The sequence below is a fragment of the Pleurodeles waltl genome, chromosome 7 (genome assembly GCF_031143425.1).
Source record: "Pleurodeles waltl isolate 20211129_DDA chromosome 7, aPleWal1.hap1.20221129, whole genome shotgun sequence".
Lineage (NCBI taxonomy): Eukaryota > Metazoa > Chordata > Amphibia > Caudata > Salamandridae > Pleurodeles > Pleurodeles waltl.
Window position 1 is genome coordinate 1,347,684,638 of NC_090446.1, and position 26,533 is coordinate 1,347,711,170.

The 26,533-nt window shown below is 43.6% G+C and overlaps 1 protein-coding gene across 1 annotated transcript in view; it reads right to left on the reverse strand.

The window, feature by feature from the left end:
* PTPRH (protein tyrosine phosphatase receptor type H) overlaps positions 1-26,533 on the reverse strand; it is a 634,102-nt gene that overhangs the window by 14,938 nt on the left and 592,631 nt on the right. Inside the window, exons 22-27 of the mRNA XM_069200757.1 lie at positions 25,217-25,307; positions 23,235-23,311; positions 21,994-22,128; positions 20,600-20,722; positions 18,104-18,264; positions 16,129-16,264 (exon numbers count right to left, since the gene is read on the reverse strand). Of these exons, the coding sequence (XP_069056858.1) occupies positions 16,129-16,264; positions 18,104-18,264; positions 20,600-20,722; positions 21,994-22,128; positions 23,235-23,311; positions 25,217-25,307 (723 nt within the window). The remainder of the gene's footprint in view (positions 1-16,128; positions 16,265-18,103; positions 18,265-20,599; positions 20,723-21,993; positions 22,129-23,234; positions 23,312-25,216; positions 25,308-26,533) is intronic.

Below are 26,533 nucleotides of genomic sequence, written 5' to 3' on the forward strand. Positions count from 1 at the left end.
TTTCGTCTTTTGGGACCCTGTACTATTAAAGTACATGGTGTCGAATTAACAGTTTCGTCTTTTGGGACCCTGTACTATTAAAGTACATGGTGTCGAATTAACGGTTACGTCTTTTGGGACCCTGTACTCCTAAAGTACATGGTGTCGAATTAACGGTTACGCATTTTGTGGCCCATTCGAGAGGTTGAATTAGATTTTTCTTGGATAAAACAGATTGACAAGATGATGATGGGCTAGGTCCACCGCGACTTTCCCGGGATCTCGGAGCTTGCGAATGGAGAGAACGGAGATGTGGAATCAGCGCTGGTGGTACTAGTGATGGTATGAGTGAAGTTAGGGTTTTGCGCTTGCACAGCTTATTGCCGCAGGGTGTGTGAAAAGGTTGCGAGGGTTTTCTTTTTTAAGGATAGCGGAGGTGCGACTCCGAGTGTAGAAGTAGTGAAGTCGTCGAACTTCATAGAAATAACGGAGGTGCGGCTCCGAGTGTGAGAGTAGGGAAGTCGTCGAACTTCATGTGCGTCTGGCGCTTTGTGCATAAAAAGGTCCACGTGGTTGTTGTTGTTGAGACGGGCCCTGCGAGGTCAAGAGACTCCGGAGTATGTTGATCCATGTTGTGGTCTGGGCGGTTTAGTAGGTTGATCGGGCGTGGTCAACGAGTGGGTACGTGTGTTAGGGAGTGAAAGAAACTTCGACTTCGGGCTTTGACAAGATTCTAAGTGCACTAGAACAGATCATTGACAAGTTGAGAGTAGGTCTGCGGGTCAGATTTGCTTGCGAATGTGGGGACTGAGAAAGACCGAATAGCGGCCGAGGCTGGTGAAAGAGATAGAATAGTGGTCACGGTTGGTGAAAAGTCCCTAAGGTCCTGAAGCGACTGTGTTACCCTTCCTGTAGTAAACCGACAGATCTGTTTTATTTTTGGTAGCTCGCAATTTATGCAAAAAGTTGTTACGAGAGGAGGTGAGTGAAAGGGGACTGGCCGCGAGGCTTTGTCAGCCGCAGTGTGTGTGACTGTGACGTCACTAAGAGCCGCGCTGGGATAGGTTGGTTGAAGAGAAGGGTCGCGCACGGATTGGACGCAGTCCGTGGGGCTCGATTGGAAGGGGAAAGGCAGGTGAAGAGTATTCCGGGAATTAAAGTCACCTATTGATTACAAATTTGTGCAATTAAAGGTTACCTATTGGTTAAAGTTTTGTGGAAGTGAAGTCAAATATAGGTCATAAACTTTGTGAAATAAAAGACGAGAAAATGAAATTCTTTAAAGCATTCAGGAGCGCGATGAAGGGGGAGTTTTACATTAAAGCGAACGTAGGAGAAGAGACGCCGCCCGAGGGTACACCAGCTTACATTGTGATGGAAGAAAAGGGCGTAGCTCCGTGTCTTTGGCTAAAGCAATGGCACAAGTTGACAGAGAAACATGGGAGCGTAGCGTTTCCGATATACGGGACATTCAATATAAAGATTTTAGAAAATTTGAGATTCACGATGTACGACCTGAAAGTGCCTCCAAGGCCAGCACAGTTTGAGGCTCTAGCAATTTGGGAACTAATGGCCAGACAACAACAGCAAAAGAAGTTCGAGACCAGAATGAGGAAGGTAGAAAAGACATTAGCGGAAGCTAGATGGGATAATGCACAGAAGGTGTGGAGGTCAGATGTATTGCAGGGGATAAAATTGTTCCCCGCAATTACTAAGGAAGGAGAAGAGACAGGTAAGAAAGCAACCTGTAAGACAGACAGAAAGTGTTCTAAGGATAGAGAGGACGAGGAAAAGTTGAGAAGAGAAGAGGAGTTAGAGGATGAGGAGTTGATAATGCAATTGCTGAACGACCGTCCGCCGCCTTATGCAGAGAATGGACAAGGTCCAAGTACTAGTTCTGCCCCTCCAGCACCGGTACAGAGCAACAAAACACAGAGTTCAGGAGCGTCATCGGGATCTAAGGACCCGAGTCTGCTGCTTACCCCGCAGATACCGCAGGTTAGGAGAATATATCCAGATGTGCCCGTGTTGAAACCAGCAGAAAATTATCAGCCGCAGATGCCAGGGTACTACAACAGTGACAACAGTGCAGGAATGATTCTAGATCCAACAGTAAGGGGAGTACAGAATGGTTACAACCCAACAATGGCACAAGCTGACTCAACTCAGTTTATGATGCCTCAAAAGCAGATGCAGGGAGGAAACGCACACGTTCAAATGACGGGGAGCCAGATGGGCATGCCAGCAATGATGACCCATGGTGTGGGAATGAACATGCCACAGAACATGGGGAACGGACAGAACCCAGACGCGATATCGTTACCCATAACTGTAGGTTCAGTGGTACCTCTGTACAGGGAGTGCAGAATTATTAGGCAAGTTGTATTTTTGAGGATTAATTTTATTATTGAACAACAACCATGTTCTCAATGAACCCAAAAAACTCATTAATATCAAAGCTGAATATTTTTGGAAGTAGTTTTTAGTTTGTTTTTAGTTTTAGCTATGTTAGGGGGATATCTGTGTGTGCAGGTGACTATTACTGTGCATAATTATTAGGCAACTTAACAAAAAACAAATATATACCCATTTCAATTATTTATTATTACCAGTGAAACCAATATAACATCTCAACATTCACAAATATACATTTCTGACATTCAAAAACAAAACAAAAACAAATCAGTGACCAATATAGCCACCTTTCTTTGCAAGGACACTCAAAAGCCTGCCATCCATGGATTCTGTCAGTGTTTTGATCTGTTCACCATCAACATTGCGTGCAGCAGCAACCACAGCCTCCCAGACACTGTTCAGAGAGGTGTACTGTTTTCCCTCCTTGTAAATCTCACATTTGATGATGGACCACAGGTTCTAAATGGGGTTCAGATCAGGTGAACAAGGAGGCCATGTCATTAGATTTCCTTCTTTTAAACCCTTTCTTGCCAGCCACGCTGTGGAGTACTTGGACGCGTGTGATGGAGCATTGCCCTGCATGAAAATCATGTTTTTCTTGAAGGATGCAGGCTTCTTCCTGTACCACTGCTTGAAGAAGGTGTCTTCCAGGAACTGGCAGTAGGACTGGGAGTTGAGCTTGACTCCATCCTCAACCCGAAAAGGCCCCACAAGCTCATCTTTGATGATACCAGCCCAAACCAGTACTCCACCTCCACCTTGCTGCCGTCTGAGTCGGACTGGAGCTCTCTGCCCTTTACCAATCCAGCCACGGGCCCATCCATCTGGCCCATCAAGACTCACTCTCATTTCATCAGTCCATAAAACCTTAGAAAAATCAGTCTTGAGATATTTCTTGGCCCAGTCTTGACGTTTCAGCTTGTGTGTCTTGTTCAGTGGTGGTCGTCTTTCAGCCTTTCTTACCTTGGCCATGTCTCTGAGTATTGCACACCTTGTGCTTTTGGGCACTCCAGTGATGTTGCAGCTCTGAAATATGGCCAAACTGATGGCAAGTGGCATTGTGGCAGCTGCACGCTTGACTTTTCTCAGTTCATGGGCAGTTATTTTGCGCCTTGGTTTTTCCACACGCTTCTTGCGACCCTGTTGACTATTTTGAATGAAACGCTTGATTGTTCGATGATCACGCTTCAGAAGCTTTGCAATTTTAAGAGTGCTGCATCCCTCTGCAAGATATCTCACTATTTTTGACTTTTCTGAGCCTGTCAAGTCCTTCTTTTGACCCATTTTGCCAAAGGAAAGGAAGTTGCCTAATAATTATGCACACCTGATATAGGGTGTTGATGTCATTAGACCACACCCCTTCTCATTACAGAAATGCACATCACCTAATATGCTTAATTGGTAGTAGGCTTTCGAGCCTATACAGCTTGGAGTAAGACAACATGCATAAAGAGGATGATGTGGTCAAAATACTAATTTGCCTAATAATTCTGCACTCCCTGTATAGTCAGCCTAATACGGGTCTGAACAGTCAGGGATCAATGCTGCAAAATGGGACAGAGAGAAGGTGTATAGAAAACACTCCAGGGATAACTCCGATACCGGCTCAGCCAACTGGGTCTGGATCCTTGATGGAGTTTAGTCCCATATGTGCTCAGTCAACACTGGTGAGGTCGAGCCCCCCACTGATAATACCTCTCACATCGAACACTGAAAAACTGCCGCAGCCATCGATGGCAGTCGATGTAAACGCTACCCTGATGGGGGTGAATGCACAACAGTTGACCCAGTGGTTCAACAGTCTGAATTCCACACAAAGTCCAGCTAGTGGGAAAGGAGAAGATTATATGAATAGGGTCAGGTTGAACATGGAAGCACAAGAATTGGTGGAAGGGACTATGGGTGTGAACAGGTTAGAGTCCTACACGGAAGAAGAGCTGAGGTACCTATGTCCCAGGATCACGAAGGAAGTGAACAAGATACATAAGAGCTTGCAGGAAGCAGCTGACAGAAACGGGGTTGACATAGACAAAATGAAGCACTTGAGCAGGAGCTACAGGTTAGATTTTGGGACCACAGATTTTGAACACATGAGGTCAGCAGGTATGAAGACCCACCTTAGAGAATTGTTGCAGAGTGCACAAGTGTGGAGGTGCTTGGACAAGTGGGAAAGCAGGTGGGTAAAGAGGAAGGATAAGAGGAGGGACAGTGTTACAGAGCACAATGAGAAAAGACCGCAGAGTGGTGATACAGTAACAATGTTACCAATGAGGGAAACAGCAGGAGGAAAATTAGTACATGTACCATGGCACAGAAGCGACATTCAGTCCTTTACGGACGATTTTCCCAAACTAAGAGAGAAACCAATTGAATGGTACCAGCAGACTGATAGGTTTGTGAAACTTGCAAAATGTCTCTGGGAAGACCTGAATACTCTGTTTGAGATTGTGGTTCCGGCAGATTTGTGGGAGGATTGCAAAAGAGCTGTAGGTTGGCCGACAAGTGAACCAGAGAGACATAGGGAAACGGGCGCACCATCACCTATGGTGATGAGCTTGTACTATAAGGTGATTGAGCATTTGAAAACAAAAGTACCCGCGAAGAATGTGGATTGGCAGAAGATCGACCGAACTGCCCAAGAGACTAAAGAATCGATTCATAGTTACTATGAGAGGTTGTTGAAGGCGTTCAAGAATTACAGTGGCACGGAAACAATTGAGGCTAAGGACATGCTCCATTTTGTGTTCAGATTTGTGGAAGGGCTGAGGCCAGAGATAAGCCAGATGATAAAGTCGCATTTGATTTGTTGGCAGTCTAAACCAATCGATGAGGTCTTGACTTATGCGAAATACTGTAGCGACGAAATTGAGGTAAAACAGAAGAAGCTGAAAGAGAAGGTGATGATGATGCAGCTTAAGGCAGCTCAGACAGGTCTGCAAGGTCTGCAAGGTTTGCAAGGGATGCAAGGGTTCCAACAGCAGGTACCGCAACAGCAGTTGCAATTGCAGGGAAACATGGCGTTTCAGCCACAGGCCAGAGGCAGAGGCAGAGGAGGTTTTGTGAATAATGGTCCGGATTTGAACACTGTTGTGACGGGTGTGCAGGCAATGAAGAAGGTGATGCCATGTCACGTGTGCGGGATTGTCGGTCATTGGAAACGCGAGTGCCCGATGGTGGTGCAGGAAGGTGCAGGTGTAGGTGCAGGTGTAGGCACAGGTGCAGGTATAGGTGTTGGTCAGCAAAACAATGATGTCAATGCATTTCAGACAATGAGAGGACCGAAAATGAGAGGTCCAAACGCAAATTTTCAGACTGTAAATCAATTGCAGGGATTACAACCTATGCAGCCGCAACAGATGCAGATGCCTCGTGTGCAGATGACGCAAATGCAGCCGATGCAACAGCAGTTACCTATGGTACCTAATCAGCAAATGCAAATACCCTTGGCACCAATGAGTCAGCAGCAAGTGATGGTTCCTCCACAGGTAACGGGTCAGGTAATGAGTACAAATGGCACCGTACAACAGTTCCCCTTACACAGTGAGAGTGGAATAAACAATGTATGGGAGAGCGAAAGTTCAGGAGAAGAAGGAGATTGTGTGCTTGCGGCATCCTTGGAAGTTGATCAAAGGGGTCCGTACGTAGAGGGAAGAGTAATGGGGCATCGTGTCTCATTCTTGGTTGACACGGGCGCCACACGTTCAACAGTTAAGAGCAGTGAAGTTCCAAATTTGCCTCTCTCAGGGAGGACAGTTCAAGTGGTGGGAGTAGCAAACAGACATCTGACGAACCCGATAACAGATCCGGTTCCAGTCAGCATCGGTAACTACCAAGGGGTACATCAGTTTGTGGTGTGTGACTCAAGTCCGATAGCACTGTTAGGGAGAGACCTATTGTGCAAATTGGGATGTTCGATAATGTGTTCAAACGAAGGAATAACCATAGAAACGAGCAATGATGGGGAAGAGGAGGACAGTGGAGAGGGGGATGAAATAGAAACAGTCGACGAAGAGTATCCTCTGGTTTGTCTCTTCCCGATGATAACTGAAGAAGATATCCCAGCAGAATTACGGGAAACAGTCGGAAAAGAAGTGTGGGATATGACAGGGAAAGAGGTGGGATTGATGAAAGGAGTGGAACCAGTAAAAGTGATGGTGAAACCCAATGCGATCTTTCCCCAGACCCCACAATACCACATGCCACAAGACACCCTCATGAAAGTTGCCCAACTCATTGACGAATTTGTAAAGCAGGGGGTACTGAAAGAAGTGCTAAGTAGTCCATGTAATTCTCCAATAATGGGACTAATAAAGCCAAGTGGAAAGGTCCGACTCGTGCAGGATTTGAGGAAAATAAATGACATCATAGTCAAGTGCTGCCCTGTCGTACCGAATCCAGCTGTGATAATGTTTCAAGTTCCTTGCGATGCTGAATGGTTCTCAGTCATCGACTTGTCACAGGCATTCTTTTCTGTGCCTCTTCACGAGGACAGCCAATTCCTCTTTTGTTTCAAATTCCTAGACAGAGTGTATAGTTGGTGTCGAATTCCTCAAGGGTTTTCTGAGTCACCGTCAATCTTCAATCAGATTCTAAAGAAAGATCTGGAAGCACTAGAACTGCCATTCGAGTCAACCCTAGTACAGTACATTGATGACTTACTGGTTGCATCAAAGACGGAAAGCAACTGCACAGCCGATACCATTGCTCTGTTGAACCATTTGGGAAGGAATGGACATAAGGTGTCTCCTTCCAAATTACAGTTCTGTCAGAAGAAAGTGAAATACTTGGGTCACCAAATAGAGAAAGGGTCACGGAGAATAATGAAGGAAAGAGTCACAAGCATACTTCAGATGAGTCCACCAAAGACAAGGAAGGAGGTGAGGAAGTTTTTGGGAATGGTGGGATATTGTCGCCAGTGGATCCCCAACTTTTCGTCTCTAGCGAAACCCCTACTGAAATTGACCCAGAAAGATGCTTTGGATGAAATTGAGCTGAAAGGAGACGAGATGGATGCTTTTGTTGAACTGAAAGAATGCATGTGCAGGGCTCCAGCTTTAGGTATGCCTGACTACACGAAGCCTTTCACATTGTTTTGCCATGAACGTGATGCATGTTCCTTGTCTGTCTTGACCCAAGCCCACGGGGGCGTAAACAGACCAGTAGCGTATTTTTCAGCTACTTTAGATCCGGTTGCAGCAGCACTCCCAGGGTGTTTGCGCGCCGTAGCAGCAGTTGGTATCAGCCTCACTCAGAGTGAAGGAATAGTGATGGGACACCCAGTAATAGTCATGGTCCCTCACTCAGTTGAGATACTTTTGACCCGCTCCCGAACGCAACACATGACTGGAGCAAGACTCACAAGGTATGAAACGATAATTTTGGGCTCACCGAATGTGCAGCTGAAAAGGTGCACTACGTTGAATCCAGCTACCTTGCTTCCTGGAGAAAATGCTGAAATTGAGAACGCTGAAGACGTCGAGCATGACTGCCTTCAGGTGACTGAATTTTGCACAAAACCTCGACCGGACATCAAGGATACCAAGCTTGATGAAAATGACCAAATTCTTTTTGTTGATGGTTCATGTCTAAGAGATGGGATGGGGATTTTGAAGGCAGGATATGCTGTATGTACTGTAACAGGGGTCTTGGAAGCGGGATGGCTTCAAGGAGTCTATTCTGCACAAGTAGCAGAACTTGTTGCCCTTACAAGAGCATGTCAACTGTCTGCATTGATGAAAGTCACCATTTACACTGATAGCCAGTACGGGTTTGGGATTGTGCATGACTTTGGACAACTATGGTCACAGAGAGGTTTCCTGACTTCTTCAGGATCCCCAGTGAAGAACGGGGAGAGAATAAGGGAATTGTTACATGCCATTCAAGTACCAGCTGAAGTTGCAGTGGTAAAGTGCAGTGCTCACACGAAAGGACAGGACTATGTGTCTCTGGGAAATGCATATGCGGATCAAGTCGCAAGATTTTGTGCCTTGAACTGTATATTACTGAGAGACGATTGGAATACGATAAATGAACCAGAACTCGAACCAGCTGAAGCATTTGCCTTAAAGGTTGTAGATACAATAGAGGAGCTGAAAGCATTACAGAATAATGTCGGGGAGGATGAAAGAGATTCCTGGGTCAAATCACAATGCATAAAGAGACAAGACGAGTTATGGGTTTCACATGACGGAAAATTTGTTTTGCCAAATAGTCTCTTATCACAGCTTGCGCGGTTCTATCATGGGCAAGCTCACCTAGGGAGAGATGCCATGATAAGATTGTTCAAAACTGATTGGTTTAACCCCAGATTTCGTCAAGCTGCAGAAGCAGTTTGCCATCGATGTGTCACTTGCCAGCAGATGAACCCAGGAAAGGGAACAGTTGTGAGCGCGAGTCACATTGGTAGGGCAAGCGGTCCTTTTAGCCGAATGCAGATGGACTTCATTGAGATGCCTGTGCATGGGGGTCTGAAATATGTGTTGGTGATTGTGTGCATTTTTAGTCACTGGATTGAGGCATATCCCACACGTAGAAATGACAGCCTTACAGTTGCCAAGCTATTGTTGAGGGAGTTGATACCACGTTTCGGATTCCCGATCTCTTTAGAATCAGATAGGGGAAGTCACTTCAACAATGAGGTAATGAAGTTACTTTGCGAAGCACTGAACATTGAGCAAAAGCTGCACTGTAGCTATCGCCCTGAAGCATCAGGACTGGTGGAGCAGATGAATGGTACGCTGAAATCGAGAATGGCAAAAATATGTGCATCGACAAATTTGAAATGGCCTGACGCATTGCCCTTAGTGCTAATGTCAATGAGAAACACTCCTGATAGGAAGACTGGATTGTCTCCGCATGAAATACTCATGGGCAGGGCTATGAGACTTCCTGCAGTTCCCGCAAACATGCTTTTGAATATTACAGATGATATGGTGTTAGACTACTGCAAAGGTCTGGCTGACGTGGTTCGCTCTTTCTCTCACCAGGTGGAAGCGACCACCTTGCCACCGATCCAAGGTCTAGGACACGCACTGAAAGCAGGTGACTGGGTCGTGATAAAGAAGCACGTGAGGAAGTCGTGTCTGGAACCCCGTTGGAAAGGCCCTTTCCAAGTGATCCTGACGACAACTACCGCTGTGAAGTGTGCGGGGGTTCCCAACTGGATTCACGCCAGTCACACAAAGAAGGTGTTGTGTCCCACAGATGAGGAAGTTGAAGCGCTGAAAGTACCAGTGCCTGATAAAGCAGTGCCGAGTGCTGAGACAGAACAAAAGCGAACTGAAAGCGAACAGGCAGAAGCAGGAGAAAAGGAGATATTCTCCGACAACGAAGACACTAACTCACTTGGGAAAGACCAAGGAGAAAGTTCAGACAGTGACGAAGAAGCTGCAGGTGACAAAGAACCTGAAGCAGCTGAGGGTAGCAAAAAGCCTGAAGCAGCTGAAGGTGACAAGGAGCCTGAAGCAGCTGAAAGCGATACAGAGCCTGAAGAAAATAACGGTGACGAAGGGCTCGAGAAAAGTGAAAAAGCAGGAGAGCCTGATCAGAGGAAGGCTTTCCCAGAAGCAGACGATACAGAGAAAGAAAAGGAGAACGTGGTTCATTCCCCGGAAGGAGGGAACGAGGCAGAACAGAACGAAAAGGTTCAAGATTCTACAGAAAAGGTTGCAGGTCCATCAAATGGACATGGTGCAAAGAGAAGACTAAGTATCTCACCAATAAAAGAGAAGGGTAAAGAAAGTTTGAACGAAGGAGGAAGGCCGAAAGTGAAAGAGAAAAGAAAAGAAGTGACTGTTGTGGATCAATCGTCAAGTGAAGAAAAGGACTTGACAAAAGAGGAAAGTACCAGCGAGGCAGAATCGAAAAGAGAAGCAAAATTGAAAAGAAAAAGAATACCAAACAGGAGGTATTCCGGTCCTGAATGGGCATATGCAGTCAATGATGATTGGACTGACGAGTTTGTATCTCTAAGCATCGAGAACGAAGAAGAAGAAGAGATACCAATAGAAAAGAAAAGTTTCATAGACTCTGTCGATTGAAAGAGTAAATGACATTGCTTGCTACAATATAACGTGAAAGAAACAACCAGCTGAGACATTGCTAAACCGGATGAGACACTTGCTAAACCGATAAAGACCGAGTTATTGCCGAATTGAGACAAATGCTGCTAACCGATAAGTGACTGGCCTTTTGAAGAAGACGGTGTGAACATTGTGCTCGTTCAGCTTTGTGACTGAATTGCTAAATAGTTTCATTTATAAGTGCTTCTAGCTCTCTGATTCTATACAGATCATGGCGCCAAACAATAGAAAGAAGTTTTGTAAATATGTGTGTATAGGCTTGGTAATTACTTGTGTAATAATAATAATGGCAATTGTGTTCGGAATGCATGGAAGGGGTGAGAATGAGACTATTATTGCTTCTACTATTGCTCCTGTCACTGTCACTGAACTAACCCCATTGAAAAGACTAGCAATGGATGAGAGGCTCTTGCACGATAAGAAAGAGCTTTCGTATAACGTTTTCTATCGCTTGCTAACAGAGTATGTTGAGACTATGGATGCGAAGGATTGTTATGTGTGTACACAGATACCGACATCAGTAAAGGAAGGGGTGACTTATCATCACATGCCCCTTACATATGGGATTACGTGTAGTATAGTAATGTCTAGGTTTTATGGCCAAACTAACATACAGTATTTTTACTCGAATTATGATGTTACCTTTGCTTACGTTCCTATAATAGCGCAGCTAAGCGAAACTGCAAGATATTGGGATTACAAAATTATGAGGGATTTTTTCGAGCCAATGCAACCTTTTGAGACGGCTCATGCTCATAGGGAGAACCTTACTTGTTCAGTCTCTGCTGTAGAAATAAGCTTTTTAGATCGCACAGATGATAGAAGGGCTCAAATGAAGGCGAAATTAGAAAAGGAGCTGCAGAAGAGGACTTCAGTAGATAATTATGATTTTGCTGCTATAAAGACACAAGGGAAAATAGCTTTAGATGCTTGGCATGTAGGGAAGTTTTGTATATATCGAGGTGAATCATATTATGACAATATTTTTGTAGGAGCGAGTGAATGCAAACATACGTTCATTTTTAAGGCCAAATGGACATTCATGTTGGATGGACTTGACCCTGTCATTCCAGGTGTATATTATATTTGTGGGCATAATGCTTATTATCGTCTTCCCAAGGGATGGTGGGGGAGATGTTATTTGGGTATAGTGTTCCCAAAGGTTTATCAACTGGATGACGTATCGATGATTCAAAAGACATCTGGATCCCATCATATCCAGAAAAGAGAGACCGCAGCTGCTGTGGTAGGTGATATATTTGGAGCCATGATTCCTTCATTGGGAGTTGTGCTGAATTCCATCAAGATACGAAAGTTGTCTACTATAGTGGATAACATGCTGACAAAGTTTTCAGGTGCTATAATCCTGATAGATGCTGAGCTTGCAGCGGAAAGAGCTATGACTCTTCAAAATAGGCTTGCTTTAGACATTCTTTTAGCAAAGGATGGAGGCGTTTGCAAAATGATTGGTGCACGTCACTGTTGCACCTATATACCGGATAATAGTGTGAAGATTAAAACTATGCTTGCTAATCTAACAAAAGAAAGTGCAGATTTGAAAGAACTGAAAGAACCAGGAGTGTGGGAGAAGGTTGGAAAAGGAATAGCTTCAGTGGGACATTGGCTTGGGGGAATTTGGAATGGAATATTATTGAAAATAATAGAAGGAATATTAATAGTAATAATTTGTGTATTTGGAATTTGGGGAATAAAAAGGGGAATAATAATGATTATGGAGAGAATTAAAAGAAGAAAAGAGGAGAAAATTATGAAAAGAATGGCAGAAGAATACAAAGCGCAAACTAGGGGTACTAAAAGGAAAAGGGAACTGACAGAATTTTAATGGAATAAAATTTGTGGGCGTGGTTTGGTGTGATGACTAGTAGTCATCAGAGGAGGGATTGATGAAGCAGAAAATAAAGATTTTGATTTACTAACGCTTAAACGTAGTGCTGAAATAATCATGTGTGATATTAACCAAATTAATAAAGATTGTACGGGGACAAAATGTGCCCTCAGAGTAGTTTGCCATCATTTATACGCGTGCTTTATATAACGTGGTGAATCAGAATTGCACTAATCTGACATAATCATAAACGTGTGCTACGATTTGCTTGTTTGAAATGTTTTAGCTTAGCATTATTTTAGCGGAGGCTTTGGCCTAGTTGCCTGGTCTCACGGTTTAGATGCTCGTGTTTTTCCACTGTGCTAATAAACGTGTATTTCTGCTTGGAGCTGTACTTTTCCACAGAAACTGTTCACATGCTTATCTTAAAGTTGGTGCCAGCCTGGCATATTTTCTTTTAATTCAAGGTCGACTTGCAGGTGCGGACAATGGAGGCTCTGAGAGTAAGCTAATGGGAAAACAATGTTGCAAATTACGTACCCATCTCCAAGGATAATGTATGCTTAAGTAAAAGCTTGAGAACTGTCGTGTTTGATTGGTCAATTTGAAGCTAACCTATGAACCCTCCAATGGAGACCCTACAGGACTTGAACTGTTGTCTATAAAAACCAGGTGCACGAGAAGAAGGTAGCCATTACCCGCTCGATACCCGCCATTTTGCAGACTTCGTAGCTATTATGGCCCACTTTGCTGCGACGCCATTTTGAGAGACTTTGATGCTTTCTCTAATCGAGAGAAAGAGGCTTTTAATGATTCTTGCCCTAGAGACTGTAACTTTGATCCGATCCCTTTGCATGAAGTAATAGTTTTACCTTGCTGCCGTGAGGCAATTGCCCCGTTCACCCCTGCCCCTTTGTTCCGTCCCATGCTGATCGAGAAACGGTACCCATGATGACCGAAGAACGGTACCTGTGAGACGAAGACTTCCTTGTGTGCTCATCGTAATTGGTAAATATGAGAAGAAATTGTAAAATTGCATTGTGTTTCTTTTAGGTAACCAACTGCTGATTTTGGTAAGAGCCCTAGTTAGGAGTTTTTCTAAATTAATGTTGCCAAATTGTTTTTGCATGAAGTCCCACATGCCGATGCTAATTTGAGGTTAGACGAGGTTTCCATCTGTCGCACGATGCAATTTGAGATCTTGTTATGCTGACCAAATGTATGCCATTAGTTCATTACAGATTATTGTATTAGTGATCTGCATTGCAATTATCGAATGCCTTGTGATTCAAATGCTCCATAGATTACATTTGTTTCGACGTTATGGACAGCTATTAATGTTCATATATGTTTATCATTTGGTGTTGAGAAACATTTACATTGTGCTAGCTTTGTTAATATAGGGAAATAAATTCACTAACTTTGCATTAAACTGGTGTGGTTATTCCTGACTGAAAGGTCAGGGTTCGCCAAATGTATTCTGGATTGATTGTAAAGTGTTATGTTGTTCAAGGTGTTGCTTATGTTCGATATTGATTATTGACTTGATGCGACTGATCGATATAAGAGTACAGAGAGTTCCCACTAAGTCAAAAGATTCATCGGCCTAAAGAGCGTCCCAAACAGGTAAAATTATTAATACGGACCGCTCTATCAGTAGATGGTAGCAGAGGACGGTTTCGTCTTTTGGGACCCTGTACTATTAAAGTACATGGTGTCGAATTAACGGTTTCGTCTTTTGGGACCCTGTACTATTAAAGTACATGGTGTCGAATTAACGGTTACGTCTTTTGGGACCCTGTACTCCTAAAGTACATGGTGTCGAATTAACGGTTACGCATTTTGTGGCCCATTCGAGAGGTTGAATTAGATTTTTCTTGGATAAAACAGATTGACAAGATGATGATGGGCTAGGTCCACCGCGACTTTCCCGGGATCTCGGAGCTTGCGAATGGAGAGAACGGAGATGTGGAATCAGCGCTGGCGGTACTAGTGATGGTATGAGTGAAGTTAGGGTTTTGCGCTTGCACAGCTTATTGCCGCAGGGTGTGTGAAAAGGTTGCGAGGGTTTTCTTTTTTAAGGATAGCGGAGGTGCGACTCCGAGTGTAGAAGTAGTGAAGTCGTCGAACTTCATAGAAATAACGGAGGTGCAGCTCCGAGTGTGAGAGTAGGGAAGTCGTCGAACTTCATGTGCGTCTGGCGCTTAGTGCATAAAAAGGTCCACGTGGTTGTTGTTGTTGAGACGGGCCCTGCGAGGTCAAGAGACTCCGGAGTATGTTGATCCATGTTGTGGTCTGGGCGGTTTAGTAGGTTGATCGGGCGTGGTCAACGAGTGGGTACGTGTGTTAGGGAGTGAAAGAAACTTCGACTTCGGGCTTTGACAAGATTCTAAGTGCACTAGAACAGATCATTGACAAGTTGAGAGTAGGTCTGCGGGTCAGATTTGCTTGCGAATGTGGGGACTGAGAAAGACCGAATAGCGGCCGAGGCTGGTGAAAGAGATCGAATAGTGGTCACGGTTGGTGAAAAGTCCCTAAGGTCCTGAAGCGACTGTGTTACCCTTCCTGTAGTAAACCGACAGATCTGTTTTATTTTTGGTAGCTCGCAATTTATGCAAAAAGTTGTTACGAGAGGAGGTGAGTGAAAGGGGACTGGCCGCGAGGCTTTGTCAGCCGCAGTGTGTGTGACTGTGACGTCCCTGTATGACTGAACCTAGAACTCTCGCAATGCAGGGTAGGGTGGTCCAACTGTGACCCATAGGACCCTCTCCCATTGATGCTGTCCACCCAGGAGAAAGGCACCGCCAGAAGACGGCCACCCACTGCTGCTCTAGAACACGGTTGGGTAGCCTGCATTTGCCCGCAAGGAGCAGGGCAGCTATTTGGCTCTACCTCTGCCAGTGCACTTCCTCCCTATTGAGGGAGGCACAAAGTCTGAAGTTGAGGCCTACCTCAGAACCAAACAGAGGGTGAGAGATTAACAAATGAGGTTAGCGCTCCACCTTCACTGAGAACCCATACCAGTACGATCTTAGAGTAAGGGAGATGTAAGGGGACCAAAAGGGGGCATCCTCTTCTGAAAGTAATAGCTTGGCACCGATATCCTGGTTTTCTGATACTTATTGTGATAGTGTGAGTTTTTTTGTTGCAATAAAGTACTTTTCATTTTCCTTTTGTTGTGTGATAGTGTGCAATGCCGAGTTTTACGCTGTAATAAAGTACTTTTTCATTTTCAGAAAGATAAGCAGTGGGCTGGATAATCTGGTAACTGAGCAGTTGGGTGTTTTCTGGGTCTGTGCCTATTGTAAAACCAGACTAACTTCCTTGAAAAGTCTCTGAATGCTCACGATCAATTACATCAAGTGCCAAGTGATGAAGGGGCTGCGCCTATTTTGCAGAGCAATAGTAGGATTGACCCAGGCCATCAGAGGTAAACCACCCCAGCTCCCATGGCTGTCAACCAAGTAGCCCCTGGCCTCCCAATTTCAGCCGGATGGTCCCCATTTTGAATGAAAATATATATCTATATGTACACATACACATTATATATATATATATATATATATATACACACACATATATTTATTTAAATATATATATATATATATATAAAAACATGTAAGTATAAATACACATAAATAACACACATGTATACACACACACACACACAAAGCAATACAGCTAGCCATCTAGAGGAGTATACCCAATTGCATTGATAAATCTGTCTACAGTAACACTAATCATCTCATGCTGCTCTAGCATGGGTCCCACAGGGGTGGCAGCTGTGTGACCCTGGGATCTGCTCACCTCAGTCTGCACCATGAAGGGGCGGTTCAATCTCATCTTCTTTATGAAGGAAAAGACTCCCACTTTGTTTTCATTCTTCACCTGCTGCATCAGGTAATCCAGGGCGATCAGGGTACCTGTACGGCCAACGCCTGCGCTGTTAAGCCGGAGAAGGAAGAGGAAGCAGAGAGGGAATGAAGGACAAAGAAGGTAAACGATTATTTTATATTCTTGTTATTTCCTACATTCAACAGTTTTCACAGCTCTGCTGTTTCTCAGCAAGCCCCAGCACCTCAGTAGGGTTTGCTGGTGGAGAGTCACTGTGATCACTGCTGTGTAGAGTTGGAAGGCGCAGAGTGGAGAGGCACGGCTGGGTATAAGGACAGCAATGAGCACAATCAAATGAAAAAGATGCAGGACACGAATCAAGGTGAGAGGAACAAGGGGCTTGTTGTTCGCCTAAATGCCTGGACCGGTGGTGTCTGAGGAGTACCTTATGAATACTTTGGCACTTTTTTAAGGTAGCGTTTGGGAAGAACATTTTCATGCGAGTTGAGTGCTTATGCTGCAGACGAGCAAACACACCCAGACACAAACAAGTACTTAAAAAAATCTCTGTGCTCTAAACAAGCCTCCAGGGGCATCTTTTTCCTTTGGTTCTAAAAATGAGAGCACTGATGCCCCTTGGGCACCGTTTTGAAAAACAGAACTTCTCAGAGGGCTGAGGAGATATTTTACCAAAAATGTCCCCTAATCATGTTTGCAATAATCCTTGCTCTGTATGTCAGATTCCCTTAATCTTTGTCAGGTTCTACTTTCCAAGGGCTGGCGTCCCACAGTGAGTTCGCAAGCCAGCCTTGTAACCATCATTTGTCGGTCGCGGTGCAAGAAGCCCATTCGCAGGGAGCTGCAAAAACCCCTCCCTCATTAGTATTCAAGAGGGAGCTTGTTTGGGACTCACTGTGGCTGGCAGCGAAGGCAGGGATGGAGGCCTGCGAGTGAGCAGACCTCCATCCCAAAGGACAGGGGCCATGGAATGGCATGCCTCCCTCCCTTGCCAGTCGGTAAGCAAGGAATCAGTGATTAGTGACTGCAATTGGGGTTGCAAAGCATTGATCTGTTACAGGGAGCTGAAGGGGGCCAGTAACGCACTGGCAAAGTGGAAGCTAACCCAAAGGGACAGATTTCCCCTTACAAATGGTGGCTTTCAGCATTAAAGGGTGGAGCAAGAAGTGGTGCAGGGGACAGCTATACGCCTCCAATGCCATTCACTGAAAGCCAACTTTTGTTTTGGAAAGAAGCCCCAGTCCCTTGAAGGACTGCAGCTGCTTTAAAAAATGTTGACATACAATGAGTGCGAAAACCAGTAATATAGTGCATAATGACTGTTAAAGGACAGAGGGATGTCTATTACACACACACGCCATTTTTGGGTGGCAAAGTGTACTTTATAAGTCATGAAAACATTTTACTCTGATCCACATTGTCTTGTAATCACGAATCCTGTGCTTTTGTGGATCACGGGTTCTGTACATCTACCCTTTAATTATTATCTTTCCATCTAACTTGGTTCGTAGCTTTTACAGGCATTTTTGTTTAATTACATTTTATATGGCTACAAATGTTGTATTCAGGAGTGAACAATGTTCATCCATGGGGGCCTGATCCCTGGTAGATTTTCAGGTTATCAGGAAAGAATACATACATATGTATTTAATCTAAACAAAAATAATTGTAAATATTCATTATTCTTTTTAAAATATGGGAAAACTGACATCATTGATTTAAAACCTTGAACTCCGGTTCTGCATGTTAGTGACAATCCGAGAGCTCAAAATTTGGTGTCATACATTAGTGAGAATAGTTTCTTAAATTAGATCTACAGAGTGGGGAAAATGGCGTCCAGTCATTAGGATAGGTCTGGATGACAGTGGGACTGGACTTCAGACAGGGTGTAAGATTTCCCTTACTGAAGGGCCCTCGCAAGCCGCATTACCTGCAGTGGACCACCGCAGGCCCGTTGCTTCTCCTTTGGTCCATGTGCTCTCGAACAATGTTGCGGAACTTGATGACGGTGGCGGTTTCATCAGGTACGCCATGATCGGGCCAGACAGTGTAATGGAAGTGACTGGCATACCGGATGCCCGGTTCTTTGGCCTGTTAGGAAAGAGAAGGAAAAAAAGGATGTGATTCTATTTACTGTAGACTTTGTGCATTACAACCCACATCCTCTTGTTCCTGTTCATTTGTTTTAGAGTTTGCATAGCGCTTAGTGGACCACTGGGCTGCTTCCTGCACTTGTATTTTGTTTCCCTCCAGTGCTTATGTTCCATTTGTGGCTACACCAGAAGAGGCTTTGATCTTCTAAGTGGTGAGAGTTCCTTGGGGAAGGAGCTCGTGTTCATTGGTAGGTTTGGCAGGTTAGACATGGCTCTGATAGTTTAGGCAGCAGTTCAACCCCCACCTGGTCTAAATTACACCCAAAAACAAACACTTGAGAAAGCAGGATGTGGGCAGGTGCTGTCTCTCGCCTGTGTGCTTCTCTGTCACTTCTCCCCTTTGGCCATATTAACACTTGAAAAAATTAGTGTGATGATGCAGCTGCTGGGATGTATTGCTCTTTTTAAGCGCACTCAGGCATGTTTAATGCATATGCATGCCCTTAACTTGAAATGGCCACGCTGCGGCATCACTGTGCTTATTTATGTTGTTTTAATCTTGCATACGCTTGATGCCTTCATCTTAGTACTCCAGAGTAAAACCATCATGTTCACTATAATTTCTGTTTTATATGGTGCAGGGTACAATACAGGCTAGAGCTGGACGGTTTGTCTCATTCGAGGAAAAGTCACCCTGGGATATCACCCTGCAGTCGTGAGCCTAACTTCAGCATGGTACTGTGTAATCATATCATGGGGCACAGGCACACACCCTTTTTAGGCGTTGCCTGAAAACACATGCGCTGTTGGTTGGAAACAATTTTGTTAGCTCACACTGGCCTTTGAGCCTGCCCAAGGCTTACCAATTTTTTTCATGTATTGTTAGTCGCATTTGCTTGCTTCTTGTAAGCTTCTGTGCGCTTTACTTCTACTTCATGTGTTTGCCCCTCCCCGGAGCATGGGCAAAGTAGTGTTGTGTGCTTCCACTGCTCATGTTCTAGGAGCTACTTTTTTCTTTTTGCTTAAGCACTCCTTGAGAGTGCATGTATTCTCAAGCTGCCTCCCTTGTGTGCTTCTCTATTCCCTGCCCTCCGGGTCATTCTCCCTCCCCTGTGTGCTTCTATCCCTCACTCGCGCACAAGTTACTCTCGTCTCTCCTGTCATCTTCTGTGCCCCTGGCCTCGCCTTCCCTCATTGTATGCTCCTTTCCCCCACCCGTGCTCATGTTGCCTTCTCTCTCGCCTCTGTGCTTCTGTGAAGAGGCCTAAGTTTTCCAACAGGGAGCATGCACTGGGAAGGATCTGAGAAGTGGGCATCTCCTCGGGGGTCCTTGCATCCTTCTCAGCTGAGGCTCAAGAGGGAATTCTTGTGAAACCTTTTAATCCAGATTGTGGTCATGCATTTTTCTGCATTGTGCGCCGTTTCTGCATTTACTTTATTTTTGCTATATCTTTATTACCTTAACCTCCGCAGTGCTTTGCAACTCTGTTAGGGTTTCGATGTGCTTTATTAAGAACTATAGATATAAATAAATAGCTCTCCCCCCTCAGCACCAAACCAGATTTATTCCGCTAGACATACTGAGGGTTTAGAAGTGGCATTTCCCCCACGTGACACACAACGGAGATAATGCATATCGTAAAAGTAAAACTTTTTTTTTTTTTTCAATTGTACCATACAGTCCAAAAACCCATATAGGGGCATGGAAGGGATATACAAAAAGATTCTTTCGATCTAAGAAAAAAAAGTGAAAGTGGGGAGTCTAAAAATATCAACATAACAAGGCTCTTAGATTTGTCCCATGGGCCCATCCATCATATACTGATACCCGTTTTCTCATGACCTCTGAGGCTGTCATAGCCTCACCGTGATTGCCTTTGCACCCAGTATTCTGAAATTCTGTGCGCACTCTCAACTAGTAAATGTGTTGATGGAATTGCAGGTCAGAGTTCCTTCCTTCACACCTTGTTCTGTGATATACGCCTGTGATTTTAGAGTGCAATGGCTGAAATCTGTAAAGACTCCGTAGAGAAATATTTACAGAGTATCATACTGCTGTTCAGATGGCATGCTTACCACGTGACCTAGCAGATCCCACCCAATCATGTTCAGCCTTTCCCCTCCGAAATCTCAAGGATTCAAATACGTTTTACTCCCACTTTACTTACAGTCCCTGAATCTTAATCTTCTTCTCTCACAGAGCATCTCACTCACACAGGTGGAATGTAAACGAAAGTGGAGGAAGCTGCTTCTTCTGACAAACATTAATTACTTGCTTTGTAGTAACATTTTAATTTTGAAAGAAAATAAGGGTAACAGCACATGGCACGTACATGTTTGAGTGTAAACTCCCGCGTAGTCCACTGAGGAAGTATGATTTCCGAAGTGACGGTCACGGTGATGTCCCCATAGGTGCAAGGAGTGTAGTCCAGAGGCCAATAGTGCTCACATTTCAGCTGCCAAGAAACACGTACAGTTAATTGGATCGAAGAAGCTCCATGCGCAGTTCAGTGGGGCCAATGATGGTCAGAAATAATGGATCAGAGCGCATCTTCCGCATCTATACTCCCTGGGGTGATGCTGGGCCACAGATCATAAGTAGCTCACTGCTCCAGGCAGCTCTTGCTGGGAGCACCTAGAGTTAGGAAAGGGAAGGCGGGGGAGAGCCTGTACTGAAATTTCATCCCAGCCTTGGAATGCTCTATCTGTAAAACTGAGAGGGATCTGTAACGTACTGGAGTTCAGGAAAGAACTGAAGATCTAGGGCCAAATTTAGTTTTTCCTGTTCACAATATGCAACCAGTATTTTGAGACCAGTAAAACATTTTAAGAACCAACCTATGCACTACTAGATCGGTTAAATAAAATTCTGACTTGTAGTGTGTCACAATCTGACCTACCTCATGAATATTAATGAGGTAAGTTGCAATTTGCTGCTCACTATAATGGAGGCCATCCGATGTATGGCTGCACGTATGTCTGTGATTGCTTTCAAATAAAGCTAGCATTTTATTTTAAACGCAGCCATGCGTTTAAACAAAATATTTTTTTTTTAGGGATGTTTAAGAGTTGGCAGTGGTCCCTTGGATCACTGCCTACTCTCCAACAAACATTTTTTTACATTTACAAATGGGAAAGTGTCACTTTTGAGCAAGAATTACCATCTTTTAGGTGTTGGTAAAATGTCAGTGTTCAATGAGTTGCAAAGCATTGATAGATATGACACAATTTTGGTAATTGGAAGAGTGGCCTGCAACAGGCCCCTTCCAGACACCAGATCATTATCAATTCGGAAACCCCACTTTGAGAGATGCAAAAACTTCTCTAACTCCTAAAATGGGATTAGTAGAAAGAAAATAATAATTTTACCAACCACAAATACCAGATTGGATCATTTATGACTGTTAAAATGCTTAGTACATCTGGACCCTATATATTTACCTCGTAGGGCTACCTTGGCACTGGAATGCAAGAAAGGTGGTGCTCCTGGGTTCCTCTATCAACATTAAAAAGCCATGGAGGCACTTTATGCCCTAAAAAGGGAAGTTTAATATAATACTATTGGGTGAAATGAGAGCGCTCTATGGCCTTCAAAAGCATCTCAGAATCCTATTTCTAAATCCTATAGAAGGAACTTGGTGCCAATTGTGCCATTCCAGCATGTATCTCTGCCACGTTAAAGTCCATTATGTGGCACAATACTGTTTCTCTTGCAAAAGAAACTCACTTTGCCTCCTTCAGTGCAGTTCGTCAGCATCACCATCGTCCCCACACGATGCTCCCATACCATGCGCCAGAAGTCTCCAATAGTGCTCGGCAGTGGGCCTTGAGTAGCTATGAACTCCTTGCTAGAGTTGTAACCCTGTGAGAGGGAAGAGCAGCCTTAAGAAAATGAGAAGGCAGGGAAATGAGGCAAAGGAGGGGAGAAGGCATACAAGAAAGGGGATGACGAGGAGCAGAGGAAAGAGCGAGGATGCAAAAAAGGAAGGAAGCAATGGGAGTGTAGAATACAGATGAAACAAAAAATGGAAAAAGGAGAGGAGACAGAAAGAAAAATCAAGGAAGTACAGGAATGCGGGAGGACAAACTTAATGCGAGAAGGAAGGTGAAGAGGAAGACAAGGGTCTCCCAGAGTGAACAAGGAAGGCAGTTAAGGCATGGAAATGGGCAAGTGAAGGAAGAAATTGACAACAAAAAGAATAATACCATGAAAGACCACAAAGAAATGAAAGGAAGGAAGAAAAATAACATCTGGGCACCAAGTAACGAGAACAAAGAATGAGAAACAACAGAAACAGATTCATCATGTCTGACTGGAAGAAAAACACTGATGCAGACAGATGAATGCAGCATACCCTAAATCCCATGAAACAAGAATAACAGGTAGAGATTTCTATATTATTTGTCATAACAACCAAAACGAATTCTTGGCACCTTGTGTAAAGGTTACCACCAAACAAATACTCTGTACTTTAAGGGAAGGCGAATGAGCAGCGGTAGGAAGTATGGGGGATGGGTAAGGATGTTTTCACTATCTTTTCTCCGGATTGATGTATCTCAAGAATGCTTTGTAAAGAGTTACACGTCTGGATACCAACTAAGAGAACAAGAGTATGATGTAGATTATTAGTAAACTTGTTTGTGTTTGCTAAAACAAATACGGATATTTTAACTTGAAAAATGTTCCCAGGAAAGAAGTTGTTGTTTCATATTTTGATCCTGAAAGGACTTGTTCGGTAAAGGGGAAGAATTTACAAAAAACAGATATATCTCATAATACAAGCACTCCATGCAAAGGAAACTGAATCTAGGAAAACATACCACATTCAAAAGCCAAAGTGTAATCTTAAATATTTCAGAACGTGTTTGAACAAATGATCAGCAATTGTTTTTGGTACTTTGTGCCTTTCATTGGAAGGTACAGATAGATATGGAAAGCATATTGTAAAATGTCTCTTCCTGACTTACGGGCATGTAATTGGCATTAATATAATCCGAGCAGGGATCCCCGGGCAGGCAGCGCAACTTCACCCTTGAATTGTCATCTGAAAAAACAGAAAGGCAAACAACTTTCAACTTGGCGCCCCGGCCTCATTTATCAATTCTCTGGATTAAAGTATTGTTAAAGCATTCAATTAACTACAACATAATTGAAACTTTTAACAGGCTGAGGATGGGATATGAAACTTTATTGTCCACAGAAGCAGTGTCTATACATGCCATGACTAAACAGCTTAGGGTTGCAGTATCTAGAAAATAAACCAAAAAGATATATCTCATTAGGTGAAATTGGGCATAAATGGTATGGGAAGGTGAATGACTACATTAGAAAGATCAGGCCTTTCCATGATCTATATTGTGGGGGATGTCTTGGAAATGACAGATTGTTTATGTATGAAAGAATATATGGAAGCAAGTATGAGCAAAATGATCCTAAATCAAAATTTAAATTTAGCCTATGCCTTCATAAAATTCATATTCTCATACAAACAGTTGTGTCCCAAGTCAACACCATTCCTTCATATGTGTTCTTCGTACAGTGGGTTTGTGATATTATCATTCCAGAAACCATGTACTTTATTTTTTATTACGTATTCATCACTCCTTTGACCCCTCTACGTGAATACAGTTTAGCTGTAATTCTGTGTTCTTGTGTGCCTGTTTTTGGCTTAGGCTTTTACAAGTCTGCAGGCTGCGTACCATGTTATTTACGGCTGTTTTTATAGGCTGTGTGGGTGCTTACTCCAAGATGTCTAGAATTCGATTTGTGCAGCCTAAAAAATCCAGGTCTCTCAGCCTATTTTACACCGGCAAACCTCTATAAATGGACAGACATTGTGACCACTCTCATTTACAGCATATTTTATTACACTGGTTTCCATGGCTACTCCTAGGACGTCTTATATTCTTTCTATGGTTCCCTCTGTATAGGTCTCTGGTTTTGCTGTTTCATTTCTTGTGGGCAGCAATCAAATGAAGCAGATTGGCTGAGATGCCCTACGTGTACCATCAAATATGAATGGTTATTGGTTGGGCAAATGTATTAACTAAAATGTCCCAAGGCACCATCTCCCCTAAAGAAGCCTCCATAAAAATCCCCAGTATCCCACTTGTGGCAGAACAATATGGTGACTTCTCCTTGCGAACATTTAATGGTGGAGTCCATTGTTAAGATGTACAGCAAAGTTCCAAGCGTATTAGGCTGCTCATCTTTAGCAGACAGAGTTGGCATTACCCAACTGCATTCCATTCCACCTGAGGTCATCTGTACTGAATACAGTCAATGCATCTAGTTTCAGGGACAGATTTTGGTTTCATAAGACTGGTCCGGGCATTAGTGATTTTGACTTCTCAATCCAATTTTCAAAATGTCCATCTCACACTGACTATCTACCAAAGCAGACAGAAATGACCATTAGAGGTAATGGACAGGAACCTAGCACATTCAGTAGTATCCCTAATGTGCTCAACATCTTTCAGATTGACTGGGAGCTTAAGAATGTTTAACTAAAGCTGCTCACACTGACGAGAGAACATTGACTGATACTAACAAATACATTGTTGAGCTTTTTGTACATATGGAGCTACACTGACAAAGATTATTAAATACTGAATATTTGTCACCCATTTTCTTTAGATATGCAAGCTATCTATTTTGGCATTGTATTGCCTATCTGCTCGAGCATCCTAACTAAATCAAATTGAACCACGAGTTTCTCCTTGGCCTCTTCCCTTACTCACATTTAGGCATGGTCAACTTTTGATTAATGGTTGTGGCTGGCTACTGTCACAGAGAGAAAAGAGCCAAACTACCATCCCCATAATGATGAATCACAAAGTTTAAGGTATGTTTTTCTGTAATGGAACAAAAAAGGGAGACAGAAGAACCCCATCTGCATGGCCAGAAAGTCATGTCATGGGTAAGATACATGAAGGAACTGTATACTCACACGGCAAGACGTTAGTGTATCTATTCTTGGGCCGGTTTTCTTCCTGCTTGGCTGCTGACTGCAGTTGATCCGTGCCAATTGGAGACAGGAGCTGACAGTTCATTAAAACAAAAGAGTTAAATATAAGACAAAATTAGGTAAAGTTCCAATAATCTTCAATAGTGTCATGTCTAATAATGCAGATTTCAATGAATGAGAAAAAGTGAACAATAGGGTAGTGCATTAGTGTTCTAGCACACGTATTTATTTTTAAACATTTTTTAGCAAATCTTCAAATACAGATGGAAGATCTCACTCTAACTAGTATGACAGTAGCTGTACAATCTGATTCACTTTCAACACGTTCTTTTCTCAAACTTTCAGGTAAAAATCATAGGCAGGTCTTGACTTTCCATTTAAATGCATTGATCTGAATGAATAATTAATTTGACCGACCAGAAAAATGTCCGTCAGTGGAGAAGGAAGTCCACATTATCAAGCTCTTTTAAGGATGGAAAGCCTCTGGAAGAAAACGAGGACTTTGCTCTGTGACACGTTCCATGCATTTTGTAATATGTGCATTATGAAACGAATCCTCTCTATGCATGTGCCTCTGTCAGCGATAAGGCTTTATATTAGTCTGCTTGAGAGGGCTTGTGAAGATATGGAAAGAGGAAGGTTTTTAAACCTGTCGAGGACGGCTGCAGAGGGCAAGATGTTGATGAGGATGGGGATGATATTTTAGAGCTTGTGAGCCTTGAAAGAGAAGCTCATGATCCCAGGTGTCACGTGTTTGGACACAGTTTAAGGAGGGGTATTTGGTTTAGAAGATTAGTTAGACCTCATAGGGTTATGACTGCTGATCATCTTGTTGAAGCAGTGTGGGGCTGTGACTGTTAAACATGGGCAGGTGATGTGGTGCACATTAAAGGAGATCCCGTCTCTGACAGAGCAGGATGTTGGTTTCCTAGTGCTGGGTCAGAGGGGCTTTATTTTTGGATCAATAATGACCCTACCTGCTAGTTGAAGTCCGGGTTTCGTGAACTTGTATTCCAAGAGGTCTGCATACAATGTGCTGCCATACACTCCATTGCCATAAACAGACTTCTCTATGTTTGAGACTTTCACTAGCACAGAGACATTTCCCATTATCTCTGAACAGTTGCCCCGGTGTTCCCTCTCTATATACACTGTTGTTGTAAGCATCCGACCCAAGTAGCAATCACAAGTGTCTTATGCACTATTTCATGCCAATATTTGCAGGGCTGTTTGGTTGCTGTGTTAATCAGTCTAATCTCACTAGAAACAATTCACTGGATGATTTACTAAGGGAGCCAT